The 26,029-nt window shown below is 45.8% G+C and overlaps 1 protein-coding gene across 7 annotated transcripts in view; it reads right to left on the minus strand.

The window, feature by feature from the left end:
• The window catches only part of NSMCE1 (NSE1 homolog, SMC5-SMC6 complex component), a 34,672-nt gene extending 9,056 nt beyond the window's left edge, over positions 1–25,616 (minus strand). For 2 of the 7 annotated variants that reach the window (XM_040258215.1, XM_040258249.1), the window contains exons 1-2: positions 25,548–25,616; positions 18,715–18,861 (exon numbers count right to left, since the gene is read on the minus strand). In XM_040258215.1, the coding sequence (XP_040114149.1) occupies positions 18,715–18,850 (136 nt within the window). In that variant the 5' untranslated portion in view covers positions 18,851–18,861; positions 25,548–25,616. Of the gene's footprint in view, positions 1–7,630; positions 11,154–18,714; positions 18,862–24,555; positions 24,719–25,072; positions 25,196–25,302 lie in introns of those variants that run through there. The other 5 variants (XM_040258234.1, XM_040258223.1, XM_040258229.1 and 2 more) reach the window with 5 other exon arrangements.
• Positions 25,617–26,029: the final 413 nt, after the last annotated feature.

Here is a 26,029-nt window from a genome sequence, read left to right on the forward strand (position 1 = left end):
TCAAACAGACGGCGCTGTGAGGCGGAAAGCCCGCCAAGGTCTTCCTGTCTCGGGTGGCAGCCCCGGCCTCCTCACCCCCCCACCCCACCCCTAGTTCCCCGCTGCCTAGTCACCGTCCCCACCCAGCACCACGGTGCAGTGGGCATCACAACCCAACTCCTCCACAGAGCCTCTGTCCCGCCTCACACAGGGATCACGTCCACCTCTGTCCTTCCTCCTTTCAGTCAATACATAAGCCCAGACTGAACACTGACACACAGGCCCTGTGTCATGGCCCAGGGCTGCAACAGTGAAGAACAACCCCATGGCAGGAACAGCTGCTCACATCGAGCACCCATCCCAGGGAAGGCCCTGATTTGAGCACTTTTCACACAGTTACGAACCCATCCTGCCTGTAGAGGGGGGCAGACTTGCCCAGGGTTCACTGGGAGCCCCTGACCTGAGTGCCAGCCGCCTCCTGCTGCCCCTGATGGCAGGAGGTGCTGCCCAGAGATGTACAAGGAAGCCAGCACCCTTCTCCAGGGTCATCAGTCCACCAGCCCGGGACAGAGCCTGGGGAGCACTGCAGGGGCGGGGAGGATGGAGAGCAGACTGGCAGGGGAAGGACGGACAGCCGAGAGGGCTGCGGAGGCTGCAGTGGAAAGTGGGAGCCAGACGGCCCAGGGCCCCGTGGGCTGGAGGGTACAGAGGTGTGTGCCCGTCCTCCTGGGGGCCACGGGAGCCTTTCAGAGCTGGGATCACAGGAGGGACATGGTCAGCCTTGTGTCCTGGAATCACCCTGCTGAACTGAGAGACATTTCTTTTGTTTTTGTTTTTTTTTTTTTGGTCTCATCTCACTGCATGCGGGATCTCAGTTCCCTAACCAGGGATCAAACCTATGCCCTTGGCAACAGAAGCGCAGGGTTTTAATCACTGGACCACTAGGGAAGTCCCTGTGAGACTTTTAAACCCAGAGTATGTATTACCATTTTCACTTACTAAAATAACAAATTTCAAAAAATTTGTGCCTTAGAAAAATAATTACTCTAAGGGGGAAAAAAAAAAAAAGCAGTAAAACAGACAATATAACATCTATGAATAAAGCAATAATAAAACCAACGAAACAAAATGCTGCAGGCAAAAAGGGCAGGAAGGTTATCTACCACACTGATGACCAAGGCCACTGCTAGGAAGGGAACTAAGGTGAGCCGGGGGTCATCCCAGGGCACTTGATATCTGGCTTCTTACAGAGAGAGGTAAGTGTAAGCTCTTTGAATTGCTAACTACTACGGAAGTCTAGAAAAACAAAAGGTCACTCTGGTGGCAGTGGAGGTCATGGCCAATGTAAAGGCAGCAGCTGTGTCAGGCACAGCTGAGGAGGCCCGGGAGGCCCGGACAGAAATACCAAGGTGCACATCACAGCGGGGTCTAACCTTCCTTGGTTTAAGTTGCTTAAGTTAAAAAAAAAGTAACTGAAAGAAAAAAATCATATTAATAAACATGGTACATGGACGTGGCAAAAATTTTAACAGTAGTGTGATGATGTGCCCACAGATGATGTAAAACTGTGATCACAGGAGTGAGACACGCTCACATTTCCTGCCTCTGTGCCTCTGAGCCTCTGAGCAAGAGCCCTCCTTCTCACTAGTTACGAAAGCCAACTCACAGGACACTTTTTTTCCAAAAGCTGCTCTGGTGCTCTCCTCCTCTCCCACACCACGCAGAGCACCTCCACCGTGGACTCCTCCACCCAGAAAAACTCGGCTGTGGGGAGAGGAGGCCCAGGCACCAAGACCCACCTTCCGCTGATGGACAGGAGCTACCCCATCTACCCCAAGTGACACAGCGGCAAGTCCCACCTCCTCTGAAAGTGAGAATTCACTTTTTCCACTGAAAAGGCCTCTCCTGGGTGCCATTCAGAAAAATGTACTCTGGGGGCGGATCAAAAGCCTTCTGCTGCCTCGGACTTTCCAGAAAGCCTGTCTGCAGAGATGAGCTAATAGCCGCCCTGCGCTTCCCTTCGCCCACCGCCTCTGGTTCGTTGTCCAGCCTCACTTTGCAGAAACATGAATGTTTTCAAAATATTTTCATCTAAGGGAAAAAAAACCCACTTCCTATCGCTGTCCTTCTTACAGCAGCCCAGCTCCTGCTCAGGGGCTCCTGTGCACTCCACTCACCGTGCACTCCACTCACCCCGCCCTCCGTGAGTACGAGTGTCCATCAGGGCTCGGCCACAGTCCTCACCTCGGCTGACCTGCACGTGGTTCCCACAGACACGCTGTACCATGTCATTACCTGGGAATAAGCTTTCCTCCTGTTCAGCAGCACCCCCTCCCCAACTGGACTTCTTGGGGGCAACCAAAGCAGCTGGAGGGCCAGCCCAGGCCCACTCTGCCCCCTGGGGGCCCTGAGGCCCGCCTCTCCCTTCCTCTGATCCCTGAAGGCCACATGGTGCCTCAGAGCCGGCCTCACAGGTATCTAGGAACCTTCCCTCGACCCTCTCTCCTCCACCGCCCCCGCTCCAACCAGCCAAGCTCCGCCTTTCAGGCATACCAGAACCGCCCCTCGCTGCCCTGCCCACTAGACAAGGGTCCTGGGCTCTGCCTTGTCCTCCCAGAGTCCTCAAGCACATCCTCCCCTCTCACACTTTGTTCCAGGCACCAGAGCTGGCTGCCCTACTCCTGGAGTTTTTCTGCCATATGTGTGACTTTGGGGGGAGGAGAGACCCCACAACCAGAGAACCGGAGGGCAGGAAGCTGGGGGGGTGCGGTCAAGTCCCAGGTCAGCCAGCAGTAGGCCCAGGACCTGTGTGCAGCCTATCAAACATCCTCTCAGTCTGAGCGAGAGGGGCTGTGACCGTGAGGTGCTGCTGCGCTTCCCATGCCTGGTAACCGTGGGCTCCCTGTGCCCGATCCCCAGCCTGGCCACGAGCCCTCTACCAGTCCTGTGTGCTCCCTTCCCAACAGCCTCCCACACGTTTCTTCCTAAGGTAGCCAGAATTGGGAACTCTTGCTTGCTACCAAGATCCCTGACGTGCCCATTAAGGGTCAAGGTAACACAGATCGGCGCTTCCCAAAATCAAGCCTTCAAAGCAGCTACTTTTCACTGCTCTGGCCCCTCTCCCTGGAGCCCATAGTAGAGAAGCTACAGCTGGCAAGTCTGGGCTACATGAGTGTCTAATGATCCATTTGGCCCCAGTATCCCATGAGTCCAGGGTCATGATACCGGGCATGAGACACCGAGCTTATCACGTGATTCTGAAGCAACTCTTTCTAGTCTTGGTTCTACCACTTCCAGGGACTTTAGCAAACTAACAAATAACATGGCTCTTCCCTTCAGATTCCGAATCAACTAAGGAAAAACGACAGGCTTTAGGTATCAGTGTATCAGGTTTCTGTGGGTAGCTCTGGATCAGAGGCTGGGTCCCTCCACACTAATGACTGGCAGTCAGCAAGGTGGGATGCCCATGCTCGGCAGCATGGCTGGACCAAGCAAGGGTCTGTAGCTCCCCGGCGCCCTGTGCTCTCTCCCTGTATGCACAGCGTGTGTGCCCACACCTTGTGAGCTGTGGTGAAGTCCTATTGTTGGGTTGGGAACAACGGGCCTGTAAATGCAGGGCTCATCTCATCACTGCAAGAACACCAAGTCCGTAAGGTGAGTTGCTATCATCAGCTTCACATACCAGAGTTAAAGCACTTGCCCCGAGCTCCTCCAAGCGGAAATGAAGCCCAAGTCAAGCACGGGCTCGAAGAAGAGCCCTCAGGGCCTCTGGGGAGCAGAGCAAGCGTCCCCTGGGAACATTCCCTACCCCAGACCCCACCAAAGTCACATCTAATTCCTCTAGAACTTGCCTTGGAGTCACAAAGGGAGACGCGGCCAATACAGAAAGACAGTGAGTGTGCAGGCAGGCCCTGGGAAGGACGTCAGAGGGCCATGCCCAAAGGATACACGCTGAGCTGGGCCCGGCCAACATCTCATCCATCGGCCAAGAGAGGAGGTCCAGCCCTGACCCTTCGGCCAGGTCACAACTATGGGAGGAACTGAACTAGAGGACTCAGAACAGAACAGAATTGCTCTTTCTGTAGCAGGAAGTGCCTCCCCATAGGGGCAATTAAAAAACGGGACTCAGGGCAACGGACAGGCTGGGGCAGCAGAGAACCACCGGGACGCTTCTCTGAGGAGTAGGGGCTGGTTCAGTTCCTTCTGAGAGACTTTTTTCTGGCCATCACTGCATACATTATCTCTTTTTCTTTAAAAACAAATTTTAATTTACCCAACAGACTTCTTACTCATCAGTCTCTGCTCCCAGAAGCCTACGGGAGCCCAGGGTTCACTGCATGCTTGGGCAGCAGGAAGTCTGCTGCCCTAACTTCTGAGCAACAAACAGTTTTGTTCCAAACTAGACGCCACGGATAGGACATTTTTAGGCAGAGGAAATACTATTTTAGGCAAAGGAAATAACAGCAAAAAATAAGACCCCAGGGGACTGAATCACGCATGGGCCAACTTGCCCCATGGGATCCCTCTCATCTGGTGGCCACACTGAGGACGGGGCAGCCCAGGCCCAGGCCAGACATGGGCGCTGGGGCACAGCGGGCTGGGGAGCAGACCCCGGGGCTGGGCGAGGCCAGCAGGCAGGCACACTGGGCCGCAGAGATGTGCGAAGGGTCACGTCCCAGCCTGGGGCTTTCGTATTAACTGCCCGGGGAAGATGGTCCCCTTGACCAACAGTGCGATGGGTGAGTCGGAAGACGAGAGCTGACAATCTCACTTCCGTGGTGCAACTAGCGAAGAGTGCTGGGAAAAGCTGGTATGAAAGGTGGACAGCCTTTCATGGGGCAGACAGACTAGACAAGAGTTCTCTCCATCTGTAAAGCACCTACGACAGTTTCATTCCCTCAGGATCTCATAAAAGGCCCCCACAAACGACTGCCAAGAGGATACAGTAGAGTCTGTTTTCCAAAAGAGAATACCAAGGGTCAGAGAGGTTAAGGACTTAACCAAGATCACAGGGCAGGTGACAAAGTCTGGACCAGAAACATGTGGCCTTCAGCCTGGCACAGCGACCAAAGGACTTGAGCATTCATTTTTTAAAAAAAGGAAAAAATTCTTACTCAAATATGCAATGAGGTCTGAGAACTACGTCAAAATGAACTGGGGGTGAGCAGTTAGGAGCACAGATAGAATAAGATTAGGCATGAATTGTTTTAACCGGGCGATGAGTACATGAGGCTACACTGTATTATTCTCTCTCCTTATCTGTCTTTTTCCATAATAAAAGGTTTAAAAAATATTTCAGTGCTCAACAATACACCTTGGTGCCATTAACCCTCAGGAGTCTGAAACAAGGGAAAAATGACAGTGTCCTGTGACAACAGAGATTAGCTCAGGGCTCTGATGGTGCAGAGGGAACAGGCTTTTAATAATGGGCTCTTTTAAAAAATCTATTGGCGAGAGATTTGTCTCCAGGTATTGACATTTTTTTTTTCTTTCCCCAAAATCAAGAGGTCATTTCGGTTAGGAAGTCTACTCTTGGGCCTTACTTCAAATGACAGGGCATAAAACCTTCCTGATAGCCCTCGGCACAGTTCCAGCATCTCGGCCACAGGCATTAAGTGCCATAAAACCCATGAGAACTTTGCTGGAGCGGCAACAGGGACAGATGCCCACTGTCCATATGAGTGCAGGAAGCCTACTCGTCAGCCGTTCCCCTGGCCAAGGCCTACTGTTCAGTACTTCTGGCAACAGAGCAACAGGACTCCCATCATGATGGTGCTGAGGTGGGGCAAAGTCCAAATTACACAGTGAGTCATCCCAGGAAACCCAACCACTTTCAGCAGAACTTCACTGCGGACGCTCTTCATGTGCAGCTCATTTCCATCTCGCCCTCTGAAAACAAGCGGTCCACCCATCACTGAGATGCGTGGCAGCCCCCACCCGCAACCACCCAAGTGGTTGAGGAGCTGACAAAGGCTCTACAGGGCTGGGCTGCCACCCCTGCTGAACCGAGCAGCTCAGCTGCATCCCCGAGCTTCTCCCTCAGCTCATCTGAGCAGAGCTGTGGAGACTGACAAGCCAGATGTCCACGCAGGCCGGGCGGGAAGCTAGCAGTGGGCACAGAGGGTGAAGTGGACAGCAAGCGTCCCGTTGAGAGAGGCAGGGCTCTTCTGCTCCAGGCATGTGCCCAATTTTTAGATTTTTATTAGAAAAATTGTTTTTTTCTCATGTGAGAAAAGTTTTTAAAAAAACAGTTTTTAAAAATTATAATTACTATAGGGTAAAAACTACACTTGCAAACTAGATCCCAATGACAGCACCAGTTTTCAAAATGTGGTTTGGGCTGGAACCCTGCCATAAAGACACAGGGAGACTACAGAGGCCACGGTGTCCCAGGTCCACCAGAGAAGCAACTGTGGTTTCTCAGAGGAAGCAACTCAAAGGAATTGGCTGTATCACACACATTCATCTAATAGACTGAACGTACAATGGACAATAACCATGTATAAAAACAGGGCTCTGATCCACAATTGGCACCCACCAGCCCAGGAAACCAACCTATCACCCATAGGAAGCCACCAGTAACCTCTGTAGAATGACCAAGTCTTGATTAATAACTGACAGCTTCCCTGATTTCTGCTTTGGGCCCAACCAGAGAAAGTCACGAACGCTCCCCCAAACCCATCACAGGCTGTCCTGCCTCTAGTTAGCCCGCCTCCAGCTTCCCGAGCCGCAGCCTCCAATTGGGCCCGCCAAGGCCTTCCCTCTCCCCCACCATGGAGCTTCCCCACTCCTCTGCCTGCCATCAGATCTCCAAAACACAAGTGCCTTGAGAGAGCAAGCTCTGAGTAAACAGCCCTTGCCTGTTCTCACCTGGGTGGTCTTTGCTTATGCCCACACCTCATACACGTGGGAACTGGCTCAGTGGCCCATTCCCAGCAGGGCTTAAGAAGGGGCTGAAAGGCGTGCAAGCCTGCGGTGCTGTCAGAAGAGGACTGACCACTTCTGTCCTGCTCACTGCAGCCCTCCTCTGAGTCCCCACCATCTAGCCCCGTCCTCCACGTGCAGCTGGGGTGAGACCAGATCCTGGCACTACCACCACCACCTGGAAGCCACCCGTGACTCCCACCACTCCCGGCCACACTCCCGTGTGCCTGCTCGCTCTCCACTTGGTTGTGCTAGCCTTCCCCTGGCACTCACACCGCCCTCGGCACCTGCACTCGTCATCTCCTTCTACGAGGAAATGACGACCACACTGTGTGGATTTTCTAAGAAAACCCCTGTATCAGAAAATAAGCTTATAGAGGGCTTCCCTGGTGGCTCAGTGGTAAACAATCTGCCTGCCAATGCAGGAGACATGAGTTCTATCCCTAGTCCAGGAAGATCCCACACGCCACAGACTAGCTAAGCCCATGCACCACAACTACTGAGCCTGTGCTCTACAGCCCAGGAACCGAAAACTACTGAGCCCATGTGTCACCACCACTGAAGGCCACGTGCCCTAGAGTCCATGCTCTGCAACAAAAGAGGCCTGTGCACGGCAACCAAGAGCAGCCCCGCCCGCCGCAACTAGCGAAAGCCTGTGCAGCAATGAGGACCCAGCGCAGCCAAAAATAAATAATTTTAGGGGAAAAAAGAAAGAAACTGAGCTTACAAATTCCTATTGCAATTCCCATCGCACTAAGGACCAACGTCACGGACCTTCTGGGGCTCACTTCCCCACCCCCAGCCCCGGGATCTGAGAGTAGACGCTATGGGGAGGGACGTGCAGGAAGGAAGGGGCCGCAAGGAGCAGGAAGTACTCTGAGCCAGGCACGTTGCCTAAGTTCCCTGTGTGACCCTCACAACTTTTCCATGAAGTAAATCAGATTTCCTTTACAAAACAGAAAGCAAAGACAGAAAGTGAAAAAAACAAAAAACCAAAAAACTTTTCCAAGTCCCCAATTTGAACTCGCGTCTTCAAGGAAAGGCTTCCTTGTTCCTGCCAGTGGCGTGTGTGGTGATCCTGCTGAAGAACTCACTCTCCGTCCTCCCACACACCCACAAGTCCGCCCTTCATGGGGGGATGCAATGCAAAACACATTCCGAACCTAACGAGGCCCACGCTTAGGAGAGCATGGAGCACACAGAGGTCCCAGCTCAGCAGATCCACGCTGGCCTTGGAGAGACCGTGCCCACCCTGCCCCCACCTCACCCCACAGACTTGGACACAGTGAGTCTTTCAAGAGCCAGAGATGTGAAAGCCACAGCATTCGTTCCCTCCTGGCTGCAGAACTTCCAGAACCCAAACGCTCCAGCCTGAGCACACATCACAGCTGCCTGCTTTGAAATTCCATGTTTGAAAATTCATTAAGTCCCGTTGGAGATGTTACTTTTCATGCTAATTTTATGCCACTTTTCAGTTACGGGCACACGCGTAACCCCCTGATTAACTGGAAAGGCAAGCCAGCTAACATCAGTAAGGTTATGATCACAGCAAAAGGAGGGGAATGTGCAATGAGATCATTAAAAGCAGGAGGAAAACTTATCTGGAGCCAGCATCTGATCATCGCTAAGTCCTCCATGGAAAGAGAAGGTGCGTTTAAATGTGACTGCGGACACAGGAGGGAATACTCAGCGGAAAGGTGGGCAGCATCACTGCCTCGCCATTAACACAGGCCACACACCATGAGCCGGAGCCCTGAGTACAGAAATGGCCATGTAAACCCACATGAGAAAAACAAAGCTAGGAGGAGAGGTTAGACAAACACAGAAAATATCCATCACTCCCAACGTTCCTCTGACAGTGTCCCCTAACCTGTTTTTGGTACATGCATTTCAGCTCACTAGTTTTTTGCCTGAACATCCTATTGCTTATTCTACTCACTGAAATAATGTGTCAATTTTTTAATCAAAGATTTTAGACATTCTACCTAATTTGTCCTTTCGACAAACTGTATATGACAGCTAAATGTAACATGTGACACTGGGGTGGCTCCTTTGCTAAAAAAGACAATATTGGGACAACTCAAGAAACTCCAATGGGATCTATGGACCAGATGGTAGTGATGATCAATGTTAATGTTTGGGTTTTAATGGTCACACAGAATGTCTTTGCTAGAAGGAAACACATGCTAAAGAATGCAGGGGTAACAGAATTTCAAACTGGTAACCTACTCTCAGATGATTTAGGGTAGGGGAAGTTCTTACAACTCTCCTGTGAGTTTGGAACTACTTCAAAATAAAAAATGAATTTAAAAAGCAAGACTGGGAGCTTCAAGCAAGGCAGTTCCCCTGTGAATCTGGCGCTAATGTGGAAGGCAGCACGGGGCAGTGGAGGGGGAAGCCCAGAGCCACTGTGTGAGAAGGGGCCGCACAGCAATCCACACTCCAGGCGTTTCTACTTCCTGCTCTGTAAGACAAGAGGCTGCACCCAATGATTCCCTAAAACCCAACACGTTCAACCACACAAAACCAGAAAGATCCGCCCCCAGAGTTTAACAAGGCAAGTGACGTTGAGAGACTTGTTACCGTGAAACTGTGGACCTGGCGACACTTCGCTTCTGCCCTTAAAGCCACATGATCGATGACACACATTCCATCCAAGAGTCAGGTTCAGGTTCGGGGCCCCCCCAATCCCCCAAGGGGGGCAACACCATTTCCTGACAACATCATCAGGAAGAAACACCTACTTCCCAAAGGCTCCTGGGCCTCTTACAAAGGGTTCAAAATTCAGGTTTCCATGCCTGTTTTGTTTTTAAGAAACTGAACACCAACTGTCTTGGGAGTCATTTTGAGGAGGGGGCCTCCTCACTTTGAGGAGGGGGCCTGTCCAGGTAAGCAGAAAGAATACTTCTCCTGAATGCTGCATCTATTTTCATTGAGTCCCACAGTGATGACACAGGGCCTTAAGAGACCAAGAGAATGAGCTGCATTGTAGAAACCTGTTGACTTCCCTACACGGCACTGACAGGCCACAGATCACATGCCATATGTTCCATTCATACAGCTCTGGGGTTGAGTGACATCATCAAGGTTACACAGCTACCAAGGAGCAAAGCTGGTTTAAATGCAGATTTTTTTTTTAAACAGCTTTGTTCAGATATAATTCACCTGCAATTTTAAAGGGCACAATTTAGTAAGTTATGATACATGTTACACCCTTGAAACCACCACGACAATCAAGATACTAAGCATATCCATCACCACTTAAAAGTCTCCTCGTGTCTGTGTGCAATCCCTCTCCCACTCCTCACTACCCTCCCCTGTGCCATATCCCCAGGAGACCGCTGAACTCCTTTCTCTCACTACAGCTAAGTATGCACTGTCCAGAACTGTGTATATATGGATTCATACAATATATACTCTCCTTTGCTTGGCTTCCCCACTGGGCATGACCATGTTGAGATTCATTCATAATGTAGCACATAGCAATGGTTGGTCCTTTTTTAATGCTAAGTAGCACCCACCATCAGATGGATAACACCACAGTCCATCTACCAGTTCACCTGTCGATGGGACAGTTAGTTTTTTTCATTTTGGGGCCATTACAAGTAAGCCTACGCTGAAGACTTAGGCGTGAGCCTCTGTGTGGACACGTATCTTCATTTCTCAAGCCTAAAAACAAACACATGAGAGAGAAATAGCTGTCATGAAACTGCTGCACTGTTTTTCAAGATGGCGATAGCATCTTATACCCAAGAGGAGGTGAGTGCTCCAGTTCTTCCACTGTCTTGCCAACAGGCGATACACAGTCTTGTAAACCACATATATTCTGATAGGCATTTAGTGGTCCCTCACTGTGGTCTTAGTTTGCATTTCCCTAAGGTCTAAGGAAAGGATAAGCATCTTTTCATGTGCTCGTCTACCATCCACAGAACTTCTTTGGTGAAGTGTCTGTTCAAGTCTTTTGTCCCTTTTTTAATTGGGTTGTATGTTTTCTAATTGTTGAGTTTTGAGAGTCCTCTATATATTCTGGATACAACCTTTTATCAGATATGTGATATGCAAATATTTTCTCTCAGTATTTGGCTTGTCTTTTCATTCTCTAAGCAGTAAGTATATTTCAAAGAGCAGAATTTTAAAATTTTGAAGTGCAATTAATAATTCGTTCTCTTATGGATCATATCCAAGAAATCTTTGCCTAATCCAAGGTCATGAAGGTTTCTTCCTATATTTTCTTCTAGAAGTGTGATAGTTTTAGGTTTTATGTTTAGGTATGTGATTCATCTTAACATTTATATACAGTGCAAAGTTGGCTCAGGTTCACTTTTTTGAATATGGATATCTAATTATTTCAGCATTGTTTTTTGAAAAGACTATTTTCCCTGAGTTGCCTTTGCATGTCTGTCAAAAATCAGCTGTCTCTAGTCTATTCCACTGACCTGTAGATCTTTCTTTATGCCAATACCACACTGTCTAGTTATATAATGTCTTAAAATCAGGTCATCTTAATTGACCTAATTAACCTAATCAGATAATTAATCAGTATTAATCCTCTAAGTTTGATTGTCTTCTTCAAAACAGTTTTTGCTCTTTCTGGTTCTTTGGATTTCCATGTGAATTTTGGAATCAGCTTTTCAATTTCTATGAAAAAAAAAAAAAAGACCCTGCTGGAATTCTGATAGGGACAGAGTGAAGGGAAAAAGTAGATAATTAAACAGTTAATCCCACTTGGGGACTGTAGGGCTTCCCTGGTGGCTCAGACGTAAAGAATCCGCCTGCAATGTGGGAAACCTGGGTTCCATCCCTGGGTTGGTAAGATCTCCTGGAGAAGGGAACAGCTACCCACCCACTCCACTATTATTGCCTAGAGAATTCGATGGACAGAGGAGCCTGGTAGGCTACAGTCTACCAGGCTAGATTCAGACACGACTGAGTGACTTTCACTTTTCAGAGGACTGTAAGTAAAGCAAAAAGTATGGGAGACCCCCGAAAGTTAACGATCACTCAAGAAAGCAGGTTTGCTTAACCACAAAACCAAGAAGGCTTGCTTAGCAACAAAACCATGCAGCAGGAGCATGAGACACACCCTACAGCAATAAGACTACAACAGTGGTGGCGCGAGACCCGCATCCTGCCCAGTGAGCTAATGACTCCTAAGCACCCCTCTGCTTGCACCAAAAATAAAAGTCTAAGAAAAAAGTGACAGTATACTAAAACCTGAAATGACTACAATTTTTAGCATATGTTACTACCTTTTTGCTCATTTCCACTGTGCCATGACAAGTCCCAGCTTGACCATGTAGCAACAAGAAAAACTCCCCTGCCCAACCTGGAGGAGCTGATAAGGGAAGCATGATATCTACTCAAGAATGAGGAAGAAGGTGGTCTTTCAACTCCTTCCCACCTCTCCTGTGATTATAAAACTGTAGCCCACTAAGTTCTTGGCACATGCCACCCTCTTGCTGGCCCATCTGTAAGCCTCACAAGCATCCTATTCTCATAAATCACTTCTTACCTATCACTTTGCCTCTCACTGGATTCTTTCTGTGCTGCAACATCAAGGATCAGAGTTCCCTGAAGCCCCCTGAAATGCCACCAAATCATTTCAATCTGAGTGATATTAAGTTGAATTTATTAACACATATCATTTTGAGGAAAACTGGTATCTTAGCAATACTGAGTTTTCCAGCCCATGAACATGGTGTGTCTCTCCATCTATTTATCTCTTTTTAAATTTGTCTCAGCAGTATTCTGGGATTTCCAGTCTACAGGGCTCCTTACAAATTTCTGTCAGATTTATTCCTAAGTATTTCATATTTTGATGCTATATAAATTTGGGGCTTTTAAAAATTTTTTTCAGTTTCTGATGATTCACTGCTAACACATAAAAAATGCAAATGATTTTTTGTATACTGATCTTGCAACCTGCAACTTTACTAGATCCACTTATCAGTTCTGGTAGCTTTTTCAAAGACTCCATCCGATTTTGTAAGACTCAGATGAGCACGTCTGTGAATAGACAATTTTACTTCTTCCTTTCCAATGTGGATGCCTTTATTTTATTTTTCCTTGCCTGAGTGCACGGGCTAGAACCTCTAGTACAATGATGAACAGAAATGATGAGAACAGACATTCCTGTCTTGCTCCTGAAATCAAGGGGAAAGTATTCAGTCTCTTACAATTAAGTATATCACCTGTCATTTTACATAGATCCCCTTTATCGGGTTAAGGAAGTTCCCTTCCTTTCCTATTTATTTGTTGAGGGTTTTTTTTTTTTCAATCACAATAGACTTTAGATTTTTCAGCTCTGTGCAGACAGTTGTTGATTCCTCTCTCCTGCTCTAAGCCCTGAGATCCTGTTTATCTTGCTTACACCCTGCTCAGGAGGATCTCATTGGTTTTCTGTAAGAGACTCCTGCTTCATCATGCCAGGGTAGATAACTGGATTTTGTCAAATGCTTCTTCTGCACCTATTGAGATGATCTTATGGTTTTGCTTTTTTAGTGTGCTAATATGGTGAATTACTACACTGACTGATTTTCAAGTGCTTACCCCTTGCATTCTTGGGGTAAACCCTACTTGGTCATTTTATATCATCCTTTTTATATATTGCTGAAACTGGCAAAAATTGTGTTTAGAATTTTAACACCTACAGGGATTTCCCTGGTGGTCTAGTTAAGAATCCGCCTGCCAAGTCAGGGGACATGGGTTCGATCCCTGGTCTGGGAACTAAGATCCCACAAGCCTCAGGGCAACTAAGCCACAACTACTGAGCCCACGCACAACTACTGAGCCCACGTGCCCTGGAGCCCATGCTCCGCAACCAGAGAAGCCACGGCAATGAGAAACCCATGGACCACAAGTAGCAAAAGCCCACACACAGCAACAAAGACCCAGTACGGCCAAAAATAAATAGATAAAAAGAATTTTAGCATCTAAATTCAGGAGGGATCTTGGTCTTTAGTTTTCTCTCCTTGCAGTACCTATCTGGTTTTAGTATCAGGATAATGCAACTCTTATAGAATGAGTTGGGAAGTGTTCTCTTCAATTTTCTGGAGGAGCTAAGGTAGAACTGGTATTACTTCTTCCCTGAATGTCTGATAGAATTTACCAGGGAAGCCATCTGGGCCTGGAACAGGCACTATTCCCAGCCCCATGTGAAAATCCCACACTGCTTCCCTAATGCTTTTTCTCAAGTGTTTCTTTCCTTAGCTTCAGAGAGTTCCCTTGCTGATCAGTTCCCAGCTCGACCCTTGACAGGAGTGCAGAGGTACTCTACAGATCTCTACCCTTCTCTCCATGCACCTCTCTTCTCCAGGACCCTGTCCTGCAAACCCTAGCTGCTTTCGTCTCCTGAACTCTCAGCTCCATCTCCTCAGCTCAGAGAGTCTGTCTGGCTCTGCCTGGCTCCCCCCGTGCCACGGCCTGAAGACGCTCTCACGGCAGTGAGTGGAGGCAACTGTCGTGCTCACCCCCCTTTTCCCTGTGGTGTAAGAAGATCCTTGGTCACTGTCCCTGGTTCCTGGTACACAGTTCCTAAAACACTTGGAATTTCCCAAGTGACAAGGTGACAGGCAGGTCTTCTGTTCTGATGAGATGACTCTTGGCAGGTCTCTAACGTCAGGATGAGGGCCGCTTGCAGAAAGAACAAGCCTTGATTTGATGCTTGGAACTTTCAGCCTCATCCCACAAATCTGGGGAGCAGAAATTGAGCTAATCACCATCAGCCAATGATTTGATCAATCACACCTATGTGATAAAAACTGCACTAAAAAATCCCTAAATGTTGAGATCTGGAGAGCTTCTCTGACGGTGAACACATCAAGGCCCTAGGAGGGTGGAGCACCCAGAGAGGGCATAGAGGTTCTAAACCACCCCTGCCTGCCAGAGCCTGGCTTTGCGTCTTATCTGTACAACTATTCTTGAGTTGTGTCCTTTACAATAAACTTAAAAAGCTTCCCCAATGGTGCAGTGGGTAAAGAATCCACCTGCAGTGCAGGAGACACAGGAGATGTGGGTTCAATCTCTACACTGGGAAGATCCCCTGGAGGAGGAAATGGCAACCCACTCCAGTATTCTTGTCTGGAGAATCCCATGGACAGAGGAGCCTAGTGGGCTACAGTCCCTGGGGATACAGTCAGACAAATAATAAACCAGCAAAGGCAAGTAACATGTTTTTTTAAGTTTTAAGACCGATTCTACCAAGGTATTGAACCTGAGGAGGGTGTCATAAGAACCCTTGATTTACAGTCGGTCAGTCAGAAGAATGGGTGGCCCAGGACTTGCAACTGGCACAGGAAGTAGGTGCAATCTCATGGGACTAAGTCCTTCCCTCACTGGTGGGATCTGACACCTAACTCCAGATACATTGTGTCAGAACTGAACTGAGTTCTTGGACACCTGGTTGGTATGTACAGAACTGGGAAGGTAGTGTTGGGGGGAAAAAAAAAAACAACAACGAATATTTGGTGTCAAGATGGAAAAAAACCCTCACTGCTCACCTCTCAAGAGATCACTGTCCTTCACTGACCAAAGTTCAGGGTTGCAAGTATTTTGTCCATTTTTCAATTGTTTCAGTCAGGAAAGTAAAGAGTCCCTGTTGCTCTAACCTGGTCAAAAGGGGAAATCCTCCAGCACACATCTTCACCAGCACTCCACAGGCCTCCTGTACCCACGCCCATCAAGGGGGCTTACACTGGACTTGTCTGATTGTGTGTACATGACTCACAAAACCCAGAGTAAAGTTTATCTCTGTGTCATCAGCCCTTGCCCAGAGGCCCGGCCTACCAGGGAGTCTCAGGAAGTGTTGCCGGATGGCCACATGCTTGCACACAGGCCCTGGGCCAAAATCGAAGGTGCTCCAGTGCCAGGAAGAAGGGCCAAGGCTTCATACCAGGATGTCAAAAGAAAAGTCTTTACTAGCCAAGAGATGTGGGGAGCTGGTCTTCCCCTAATGACAGTAACAGGGGAGCCCAAATTAGGAAGTGTTTTGATAAAAGGGATGAACGCTGCGGGAAACTGCAAGGAGAATAACTTGCAGTTTCAACGACTTCTTTGCTTCGTCCTTCTCTGAGGACCTAAACATTTTTCTAGTTGGTAAATGGGGAATTTCCTAGGAATCTCTTCAAACCATAGCAGATTAATAATCTTGGTCTTCTAAGCTTTTACTTAATTTTAGATGATTTCTTTTTATCATCCCTTGGGGATATTAATCTCTCAAATAACACTGACACTTAAAAACAAGCTTTTTTCTCTCTCTCCTTTTTTTTTAACAAAGGATGGGAGAAAACATCTACAGTTCTATCCTGACTATCCTAGCCATAACCAGATCTTGATGAACAGAAACGGTACATGAAATGTGAGGAATAAATCAATTCCTAGACACATTTTACAGGACTTTCCTAAATTAGGTCATGACAACTTTAAAGGTCAGATAAAGGCAAAAACACTTTCATTCTTAGTACTGAGGCATCATACAGCTCCTTACAGTCAGCTCTGAAACTTCCCCATCAACAATAAAGCTCAAGGTCAGAACTTAGGTAAGAAACCAAAAGAGAGAAGGAACTGTCATGTAAGTAAGATTAAGAGAAACATGACTGCCTATCGCTGGAGGACACTGATGGCCAGGGTTAAAGTCCTGCTGTATTTTTTAAAGAGCAAGAGAAGGTAGCTTGACAGGTGTAATATTCCATTTCTATAAAGGAAAAGCGAAAAGTGAAAGTATGAGTCACTCAGTCATCTCTTTGCAACCCCGTGGACTGCAGCTGGCCAGGCTCCCCTGCCCATGGGATTTTCCAGGCAAGAATATTGGAGAGGGTTGAGGCTCTCACCAAAGACCCCGATCCACCACAGTACAGGCAATCAGAGCAGATATATTTTCACCAGGAGGAAAGTCTTAAGCACAGCAGTAACTATGTCACTGTCTTGCTTCAAATCCTTCCAGAAGGTCTGCAATGTCCACAGAGTTAAAAAACAAAAACAAACAAACAAAAAAACCCATGACTATGGAGTACAATTATGGGCTCTTCATAACCTGTAAACCTACACACCACAAGAACACATTCTCTTCCCACAGAGCATATGTTCTTGCCCAAAGTTTCCCACGGTTCATATGTCAATTAAGTTTGGACACAAAGGATCAAGGGGAGTTTAAAGGGATTCCTTATTGAGGGCCCCGCCAAGCTTTTAACTTGTTGCCGTGCACCATCCAGCTCCCAAAATTTCCCATGAACACATCAGCGGACCAGCCACTTCAAACCTGCCTCCTCTCTAAACGCCACCCTCTTCTGTCCACCTCCTCCTGCACATCGGAAAGGACACTGCTCTGTACTCACCGTCTCCCCTTACTGCTCTTCCCCCCTCAGCTCCTGGGGACCTGGCTTCTGCCTCCGTCACACCAGACTGCAGTTCTCTAACGAGGCAACTGGTCTCAGGTCCCTTGACCAGTGTCCCCAGTGCCCCGCTCATACCTTACCCCAGCCCTCTTGGCTTAGCTCACTACTTCTTTTGAAAATTAAAAATACCAAAAGAGGGCCTTCCCCAGTGGTCCAGTGGTTAAGAATCTGCCTTGCAATGCAGGAGTGGAGGAGGGGGCATGGGTTCAATCCCTGTTCGCAGAACTAAGATCCCACAAGCCGTAGAGCAACTACGCCTGAATGTTGCAACTATGCCTGCATGTTGCAACTACGCCTGCATGTTGCAACTACTGAGCTCACACACCGTAACTAGAGTCCGCGCATCGCAATGAAAGATCCTGCGTGACACAAGGAAGCGCCTTCATGCCACAACTAAGGTCTGATACAGCCAAAAAAACTCACAAAACTACAGAAAGACAAAAACATACAATAAAAAAACACTTATTCCTGTTAATCAGGACAACGACTACACTATCCTAATAATGCCACATTTACTTCAAGTCTTTTTCTTTTTCAAAGAACAAAACAGACAATGATGTGTCCACTGATTTCTAATGACAAAATGATCCCCCTCCTCCTCTCCCCAAAGACAAGCACCGCACAGCGCACCCCACATCCTTTAAGAGTCCACTTTTAGATTTCTACACACAGACGTATGTATTCACGAACAGTAAAGATCGTTACGTTTTACAAAATACTTAGCACAATGACATTGTACAATAGGTATAATTTACCAACTTTTTCACTCAATGAGATCTACCCACACTGACATTCAGCTGAGCAAGATCTACGAATGTGGATTTCACTGATCTGTCCAAGTGGACCCTCTTGCTTCTCCTGAGCCCTCCAGTCTCTAAGTGCTCCACGTGTGTTATCTTCGCTTCTCCCAACAACCCACTGAGAAGACGCTGCCAATGCCCACAGCTGGCACAAGGCAGGGATGAGCTTTACCAGCTGGGCCAAGTCTAAGGCTGTGCCCTCCACTGCTGTGCGAAGCTGCCCTCTTACGTCAATAGCCAAGTGAGCACCTTCCATGCCAGGTGTTTAGCTCATATCATGTCTCTTAAGCCTTTGAGCCACCCCGGGTGCCAAGTACAGATAAAAATCCTCATTTTAGAAGTAAAGAAACTCGGACTAGAGAAGGCCCTAGAGCTTTAGTGTGAACCATAACTATCCAGCCATCAGAGTCCAGATTCTTAGCCACTGGGCTAAGCGTCACATTTACTTTTAAAAAACATCAAGAGTTGAAGATGAGCAAGATGGGCTGGTGTGCGACAGTGAGAGACCTGAACGCCCAGGTCGGGAGCACCGGTGGACTGGGTGCGCGGTGTCACCCCAGTGTCACTAGCCCCTGATCACACGGCGGCAGAGCAGCCTGGGAGCAGGGCAGGGTACTCACAGTCATGGACCTTATAGCAGTGCTTCTGCAAGCGCTTGACGTCGCACTCTTCCAGCACACCGTGAGTCATCAGCAGCTGCAGAAATCGCCGGTGGACATCGGTCATGATGCCCGTTCTCCTCGTGTTGCCCTGCATGGATGGAGGAACTAAAAAAGGAAGCAAAGGAAATCCAGTCATGTCCAAGCACACCAGAAGTGATGCTCCATGCTGTGTTCCAATCTACAAGTTTGTGATAGTTTCTAGAATCAAGTTCATCACGCTGATTAGTACAAAGATGAAAAGGACACAAGTCAGGGACAAGGCACATTAGTACTGTGCAGAGGTAAGAAGCTTGAGCTTCCCTGGTGACTCAGTGGTAAAGAACCTGCCTGACAATGCAGGAGACGTGGGTTCAGTCCCTGGATTGGGAAGATCCCCTGGAGGAAGAAATGGAACCCACCTCTAGTGTTTTTGCCTGGGAAATCCCATGGACAGAGGAGCCTCACAGGCTACAGTCTATAGAGTCACAAAAGAGTCGGACACAACTTAGCAACTAAACAACAACTGGTGAAAATAATGGACTCTGGAAGCAGCCAGAACGCCAGGTTTCACAGGTTGCTCCACCACAGAGGTGTGTGAAATAGGGAAATGGACCCTCTACGCACTTCAGTTTCTGATCTGTTAAGTGAAAAGGACAGAAACATGCTCCTTAGAATTACTATGAGGAAAAACAAACAAAGAACATAACAACCTGGGACAGCTATAAATGGAGTATAACCTTTAAAAATTGTGAATCACTCTGTTGTACCCCTGAAACTTAAATATTGTATAACAACTATACCTCAATTTAAAAAAAATACATATAGGAGCCTGGGGGTAACAGTCTAAATGCTTGTAAAAAAAAAAAAAAAGTTAGCTATTTTTACTAGTAGACAATTCCGAGTCTGAAAGTTGGCTCAACCTCCCACCAGGTCTATGGTTTGGGATAAATTTAGCTGAGGTCCCATTTCTCACTATAAAATTAGAATAACATTCACTGCTTAGAGAGCTGTGAGGAAACAATAAGGGCTGGTTTCCCTCTCCTCTCCCACACCACTGATAAAACAACTGTTGTGCTAGGACTGCAGGGTGTTTTGAAAATCTCCTTGCTCTCTACTAAGACGCTATCTTTCCACAAACCACAAAGATCAGAGCTGATAAAAGGAGCCTTGATTTAAGAAAAAGCACAAGTCTGATCTAAAGGCCTGCTTCTGCCACAGAGAGGTGGTGCGGTGCAGGGGTAAGACCTGGGGTTTAGAACTAGACAAAGGGCTCCGAGACCAGTGTGTGCCAGACTCTCCTGATCTTAAGAATCACCCAACTCGTGTACTACAAATGCAGATCTCCAGGTCTTTTCTGGAAGTTCTGACTGCAGAGGGGCTTGGAATCTTGAGGTTTTAACATCCACTTCCCGTGATGCCATGATCTTATCAGAAAGTCACTATTACCTTAGAGAAATATAACACAGAATAAACACAGGCTTAGCTAATATGCTTAACCTCAGTCTTTTCATCTATAAAATGGGGATAATACTATCTTTAACACATACGATGAAGTTTAAATGAAATATGACTACCAAGGGTTTGTCAAGAACTAGCACCAGGAGATATGCAAAAAGGTTACTATTCTTTCTAAAGGCATCATTGGCTGAGCCTCAGAACTAGGAAGACACACTATCTCATGACCAGCCCCTCTGCCTACCTGCTAGCTACCCTCGAGTATATCTCACCAGCATCTCAAGCTCAACCAATCCTAAACTGGACCCACCTTTTCCTTCCTCAACCCTTTTCCTCCCTGCAGTCCTCCTCCTTCCAGAATCACTGGTTCGGGTGTTAACAGTCCACGCAAACATTCAGACACCACAGACCTGATCTTCAAACTCTGACCCTTCTCTTCTCTGGGGTTGACTCAGCTCCAGCCAGTGCTCAAGTGCGGCCAAGTGTATTTCCTATCATTGGGATAGGATATCTCATTCATTCATTCAATTTTTAGGTACTGTGTGTGCATGCTCAGTTGCTCAGCCATGTCTGACTCTTTGCGACCCCATGGACAGTAGCACGTCAGGCTCCTCTGTCCACGAGATCTCCCAGGCAAAATACTGGAGTGGGTTACCATTTCCTACTCCAGGGGATCTTTCCAACCAGGGATCGAACCCACGTCTCCTGCATTGACAGGTGGATTCTTTACCACTGAGCCACCTGGGAAGTCCGTTTTAGTACTGAGTACACCCTTAATTGTCAGTGGTTGTTCCAGGGACAAGAACAGAATATTCTGTGGACTTTTATCCTAGAGACTAGGGAAACTCAGGTTCTCCAAATTAAGGGTCTTTAAATAGATGATGCAGCCAGGCTGTTAAATCAGATCAAAAACTTGCCAAATTGAATAATGAATAAAACCTAGCTATATGACATAGAAGTTACTTCTAAAACATAAGAATGCCAAAAAATTTACAGTAAAAGGATAGGAAAATACACACTCTGCCAACTAACCAAATATTAATATGACACAAAATAGACTTTAGGGCAGAAATTATTACTAGAGATAAAGATGGTCCCCATAAAATGATACAAAGGTTCGGTTCCAAAGAAGCTCTAACAATTTTAAATGTTTAAGCACCTAGTAACAGAGCCTCCAAACAGTTAAGGCAGAAATAATCAGACCTACAAAAATAAACATATAAATCCATAACTACAGTGGAAGATTTTAACATAGCCCTCTCAATCACTGAAAACTAGAAAAGTTGTTTAGAATTTAAGAAACATACTCCTAAATAAGCCATTATTAAAGAGGAATTATTAATGGAAATTAGAAAATATTTTGAACTGAAAATAACAAAATATTACACACAGAAACTGGTAGAAGGAAACTAAAACAGAAGAAAGAAATTAATAGCCTTAAATTTTTATATATACTTGAGAGAGGAGGGCATGAAAATTAGTCAGTTAGACACCCATATCAAGAAGCTATAAAAATAATAACAGCAAATTAAATACAAAGAAAGTTAAGGAATGAAAAAAACAAAGACCAGAAATTAATGAAATAGAAAATAAGTACATATCTGAAAAGGTCAACAGAACTAAAATTAATTCTTTGAAAAAAAGAATTAAGTGACAAACCTCTGACAAGATTTTTCAAGAAGAGAGAGAAAATTTATAAATAAATAACATTTGGAATGAAAAAGGGAAACCAAATGCAGACACAAACGTTTTAAAAAGATATTATAGACAAATTAAAATAACCTGAATTTTAAATGTGTATATAGTCATAGGAACTCATTCAAAACTAAAGATTATTTTAAAACGTAAACAATTTTATAACCATTATAGACATTTTATGGGAAATTTATCTTCCCACAAAGAAAACTTCAGGTCCCAATGGACTTATCAAGAAGTTCCACCAAGTATTCTAGAAACAAATAATTTCAAATGTTACACAAACTATCACAGAGCCGGAAAAAGAACAAGCTGCCCCCAAAGCATCTGATAAGGGCGACATAAGTTGGGCACGGAAACCTACCAAAGACGTCAGAAGAAAGTAACGTGGAAAGTTCAATATTTTTCATGAGCACAGATGCAGTAGGCCTAAGCAAAAAAATTAACAAACCGAATCCCGCAATGCAAAAAGAACGACAGGTTGTGATCAAGGAAGGGTTTAACACTGAAAGTCAATCAAATGGCATCTGTCAATAATATCTCAATACAGCTGGAGGGGTCAGGGGAGAAAATCAATGTGAGCGACCTGGACTGGGAAGATCCCCCAGAGAAGGAAACGGCAACCCACTCCAGCACTCCTGCCTGGGAAATCCCATAGAGAGAGGAGCCTGGCAGTTCATGGGGTCGCAAAAGAGCTGGACATGACCTAGCAACTAAACAACATCAACAATCATATTAATAGAATAAAGAAGAAAAAGCTCACAATCATCCTAATAGATGCAGAAAATAATAGCTGATAAAATTCAACATTCATTCATATAGAAACTCTTTTAACAGACTTGGCATAAAAGGAAACTTCCTTTACTAAATGATATCTACAAAAACCACAGCACACAGAACACTTAAGGATGAAAAGTTAAAAGCAGTCACTTTAAAATTCAAATTGATCCAATGTAACTGAATCAAAACAATTCCAATCAAAATCCTAACAGGCTTGGTGGGCATGACTGTGTGTGATTTGACAAGATGATTCTAAAATGTATATGGAAAATGTAAACACAAAACGGCAAAGACATTCCTGGAGGACTAGTCATACCAGGTACCAAGACTTAATATACAGCTAGACTAATGAATAAAGTATGATAATAATAACAAAGTTGTGATAATAGTACAGAAATGGACAAACAAGGCCAATGGAATAGAACAGACAACTAAGGAATAGAAAAGGGTATATATATGGATACTTGACATGCTGCAGAAATGGAACTTCAGGGAAAAGCACTTTTCAATGAAAGATGCCAGGACAGCCCATTATACATACATGAACAAAATAAAAATAAAATTAGATCCTTATTTCACAGTACCCACAAAAATCAATTCTTGAGGGTTAAGGTCATAAGAAAGGAACATTATAAAACTTTTAGACAACACAGGAGTTTATCTTTAGGACCCAAAGGTAGGAAAGGACTTCTTTAAAAGATATGAAAAAAACAAACCATACAATACACTGATAAATCGACTTTGTTAAAATTAAGAACTTTGCTCACCAAAAACAGAAAGCAGAGGAGTCAGAAACAGAAGACAAGCTCAAACTAGAAGATATTTGAAACACATTTAAACCACAAAAGATCCATAATGAGATTAAAAAGAAAAAAAAAAAAAAACTCTTACAAATCAGTAAGAGGAAGACAACTGGAAGAGAAAAATGAACATAGAAAATTTTATGAAGAGAATGCACAAGTGATTAATAAATTAAGATAAGAAATGTTCAATCTCTCACCAGGCAAATAAGTGTTAAACCACAGTGACTAATGTCTTATCCATCACCAGACAGGCATACATTCTTAAGAACGGTTGAAGCTGAAACTTGCATCAATTGCTGGTAGAGTATAAGCCCTTATAATTACTTCAGATGTTTATTTGATAACATTAGCAAATCTGATATCCCCACAAAACCACTCTTAGGTATATGCCTTACAGAAACTTTCACATTTACCTCAGGAAGTACGTTTATAAACTTCCTAAGGTAAAAGTAGCATGCTGTAACAACAAAAATCTGGCAACAGTTTCAACTCAAGAATATCTACATAAAGGCATTTATAAACATACCATGGAATTCAAAGCAGCAATGAAGTAGAGCTACTCATGGCAATATGGATGCATCTCTTAGACGTAACATTATGTGCAAGAATCAAGTCACACAAAATATATATCTGGATCCCATTTATATAAAATCTAAAAACTAGCAAATCCGTACATTGCATTCATGAGATAACACTAAAAACTACAAAGAAGAACAAGGGAATGATAACACAATATTCAGGGCAGTGGTTATCTTCCGGGAGGGAAGAAAAGAATTCAATGTAGGCTTTGAGAAAATGATAATGTTCTATTTCTTAACTAGGTGGTGGATGGTCATTGTACTTTTGTTCTTCAAACTTATAGTTCTGTGTTACTATCTTAATAAAAAAAAAAGAAAATGATATAAGTATGTTAAGGAAGAGCCAAAATTAATGCTAATAAGGAAGAGGTACAGAACAGTATACAGTGCTATAATCTGGGGGAAAAGCAGGCGAGGGAAGAGAGGGTGAAAAATAGGCTTGTTTGTGCACAGAAGTCAGTTGCCTCTATGAAGGGGGCAGGGGTTAACCATGGATATGTATTACCTACCCAAGTAATTTATAAATAGAAAAGTTTGTGGAATAAGAAAATCTCAAACATAACCATCTGTGCCAAGTGGCAGACACAGTGTAAAGCTTCATGTGCAGTCTCATTTCATCCTTGTCAGAATCTTATGAAGAAAGCATGATCCTATTTTACAGATGAGGAACCTGAGGCTGAGAGGGAAGAAGGCAACAGAATTAGTAATGGAGACAGGGAGTGACCATACAAAAGCAGAGTTAGGAATTCTGACACCCTCAGTTCAAATATTCAAGAAATATGAGTGAACAAGAAAATTTATCATCCAGGTCCCTTCTCAGCAATTCTCAAATCGAACACACTCTCAAAATCAACTCTTTTAAGTTTGAAAACCTGATCTAACCTAAGGTGAGGTTATTTAGGGTTGTTGTTCCTATATATATGTGTACATATGCATATACTTAGCTGTGAAAAAAGTATCTGATTACAAGACACTGCTCAAGACCCTGCTGAAGATATGACAGGACCTAGAATGCATGCACATTACCTTTGGAAAACTCGAGAAACTCGGGATTCTCAACACATGTAGCCTCAGGGCTTTGAAATAAGGAGCTGCGCACTCCTACAAGGTAAGACGTTCTGTACCCAAAATAGTAGGGAAGCACAGAGGCTGTCAAGACTGAAAGCATGGTCAGTGGAAGGCCGTACTTATTCAGATTAGTCAATTTTGTATTTCGATTTTACAACTAATATTCTGATTTAAAAGTATTTCTTCACCTAATATTACGACTTTAAAACGTCTGTCTCCGTGTAAGGGCCTAGCTTCCAGCCTGCCCCTCTCGGGGCCTCAGTTTCCCCACCAGGAACTGAGAGGCCCCAGGCCCCCGGACCCCGGCGACACACTGTGCCACACCACGGAACCGACCCCGGGGCCTGACCGCACCTGCTGCCCGCCCCTCGCCTTTCGAGGCGGCCGTTTTCTTTTCCCTTCAGCCTTCCGCCCGGACGCCCAAATTACGCACCACAGTGCCCAAGCGCAGTCCACACAGACGACGACGAAGGCAGAAAAAAGGGTTCGGCCCCTCCTTCTAGGCGGGGCGAACGCGGATGTGGCGCTCCCATTGGTTGCCATCGCAGATCTAGCCCTCCCATAGGGTGACGCACTTCCGTTCTGCGGCCCGCGCCGTTGCCATGGTGCCGCGGGATCTGTCAATTAGGTCCGGAGTTAGCGCATCCTACGCGACTCTCTGTACCTTATGGGAAAGGGCTTCCTCTTCTCCTCCTCCGCCTTCCACCTCACAGTGGCACCCCGGGGCCCAAGAAGAGGAAGAAAAAGAGTGCTGTGTGCCCTACGCAGTGGGTTCGATTCCATGGGCACAACTTAATGCTCTGTCCTGGGGCAGTTTCCCCATCTGTAGAACAGATAGTGTTTGCCCCATGGTCAAGAACGAGGCCTCTGTTGTCAAATAGCCTAAACTAGAATCCTGGCTTTGCCACGTACTGG

This window comes from Oryx dammah, unplaced genomic scaffold (assembly GCF_014754425.2).
Source record: "Oryx dammah isolate SB20612 unplaced genomic scaffold, SCBI_Odam_1.1 HiC_scaffold_2, whole genome shotgun sequence".
Lineage (NCBI taxonomy): Eukaryota > Metazoa > Chordata > Mammalia > Artiodactyla > Bovidae > Oryx > Oryx dammah.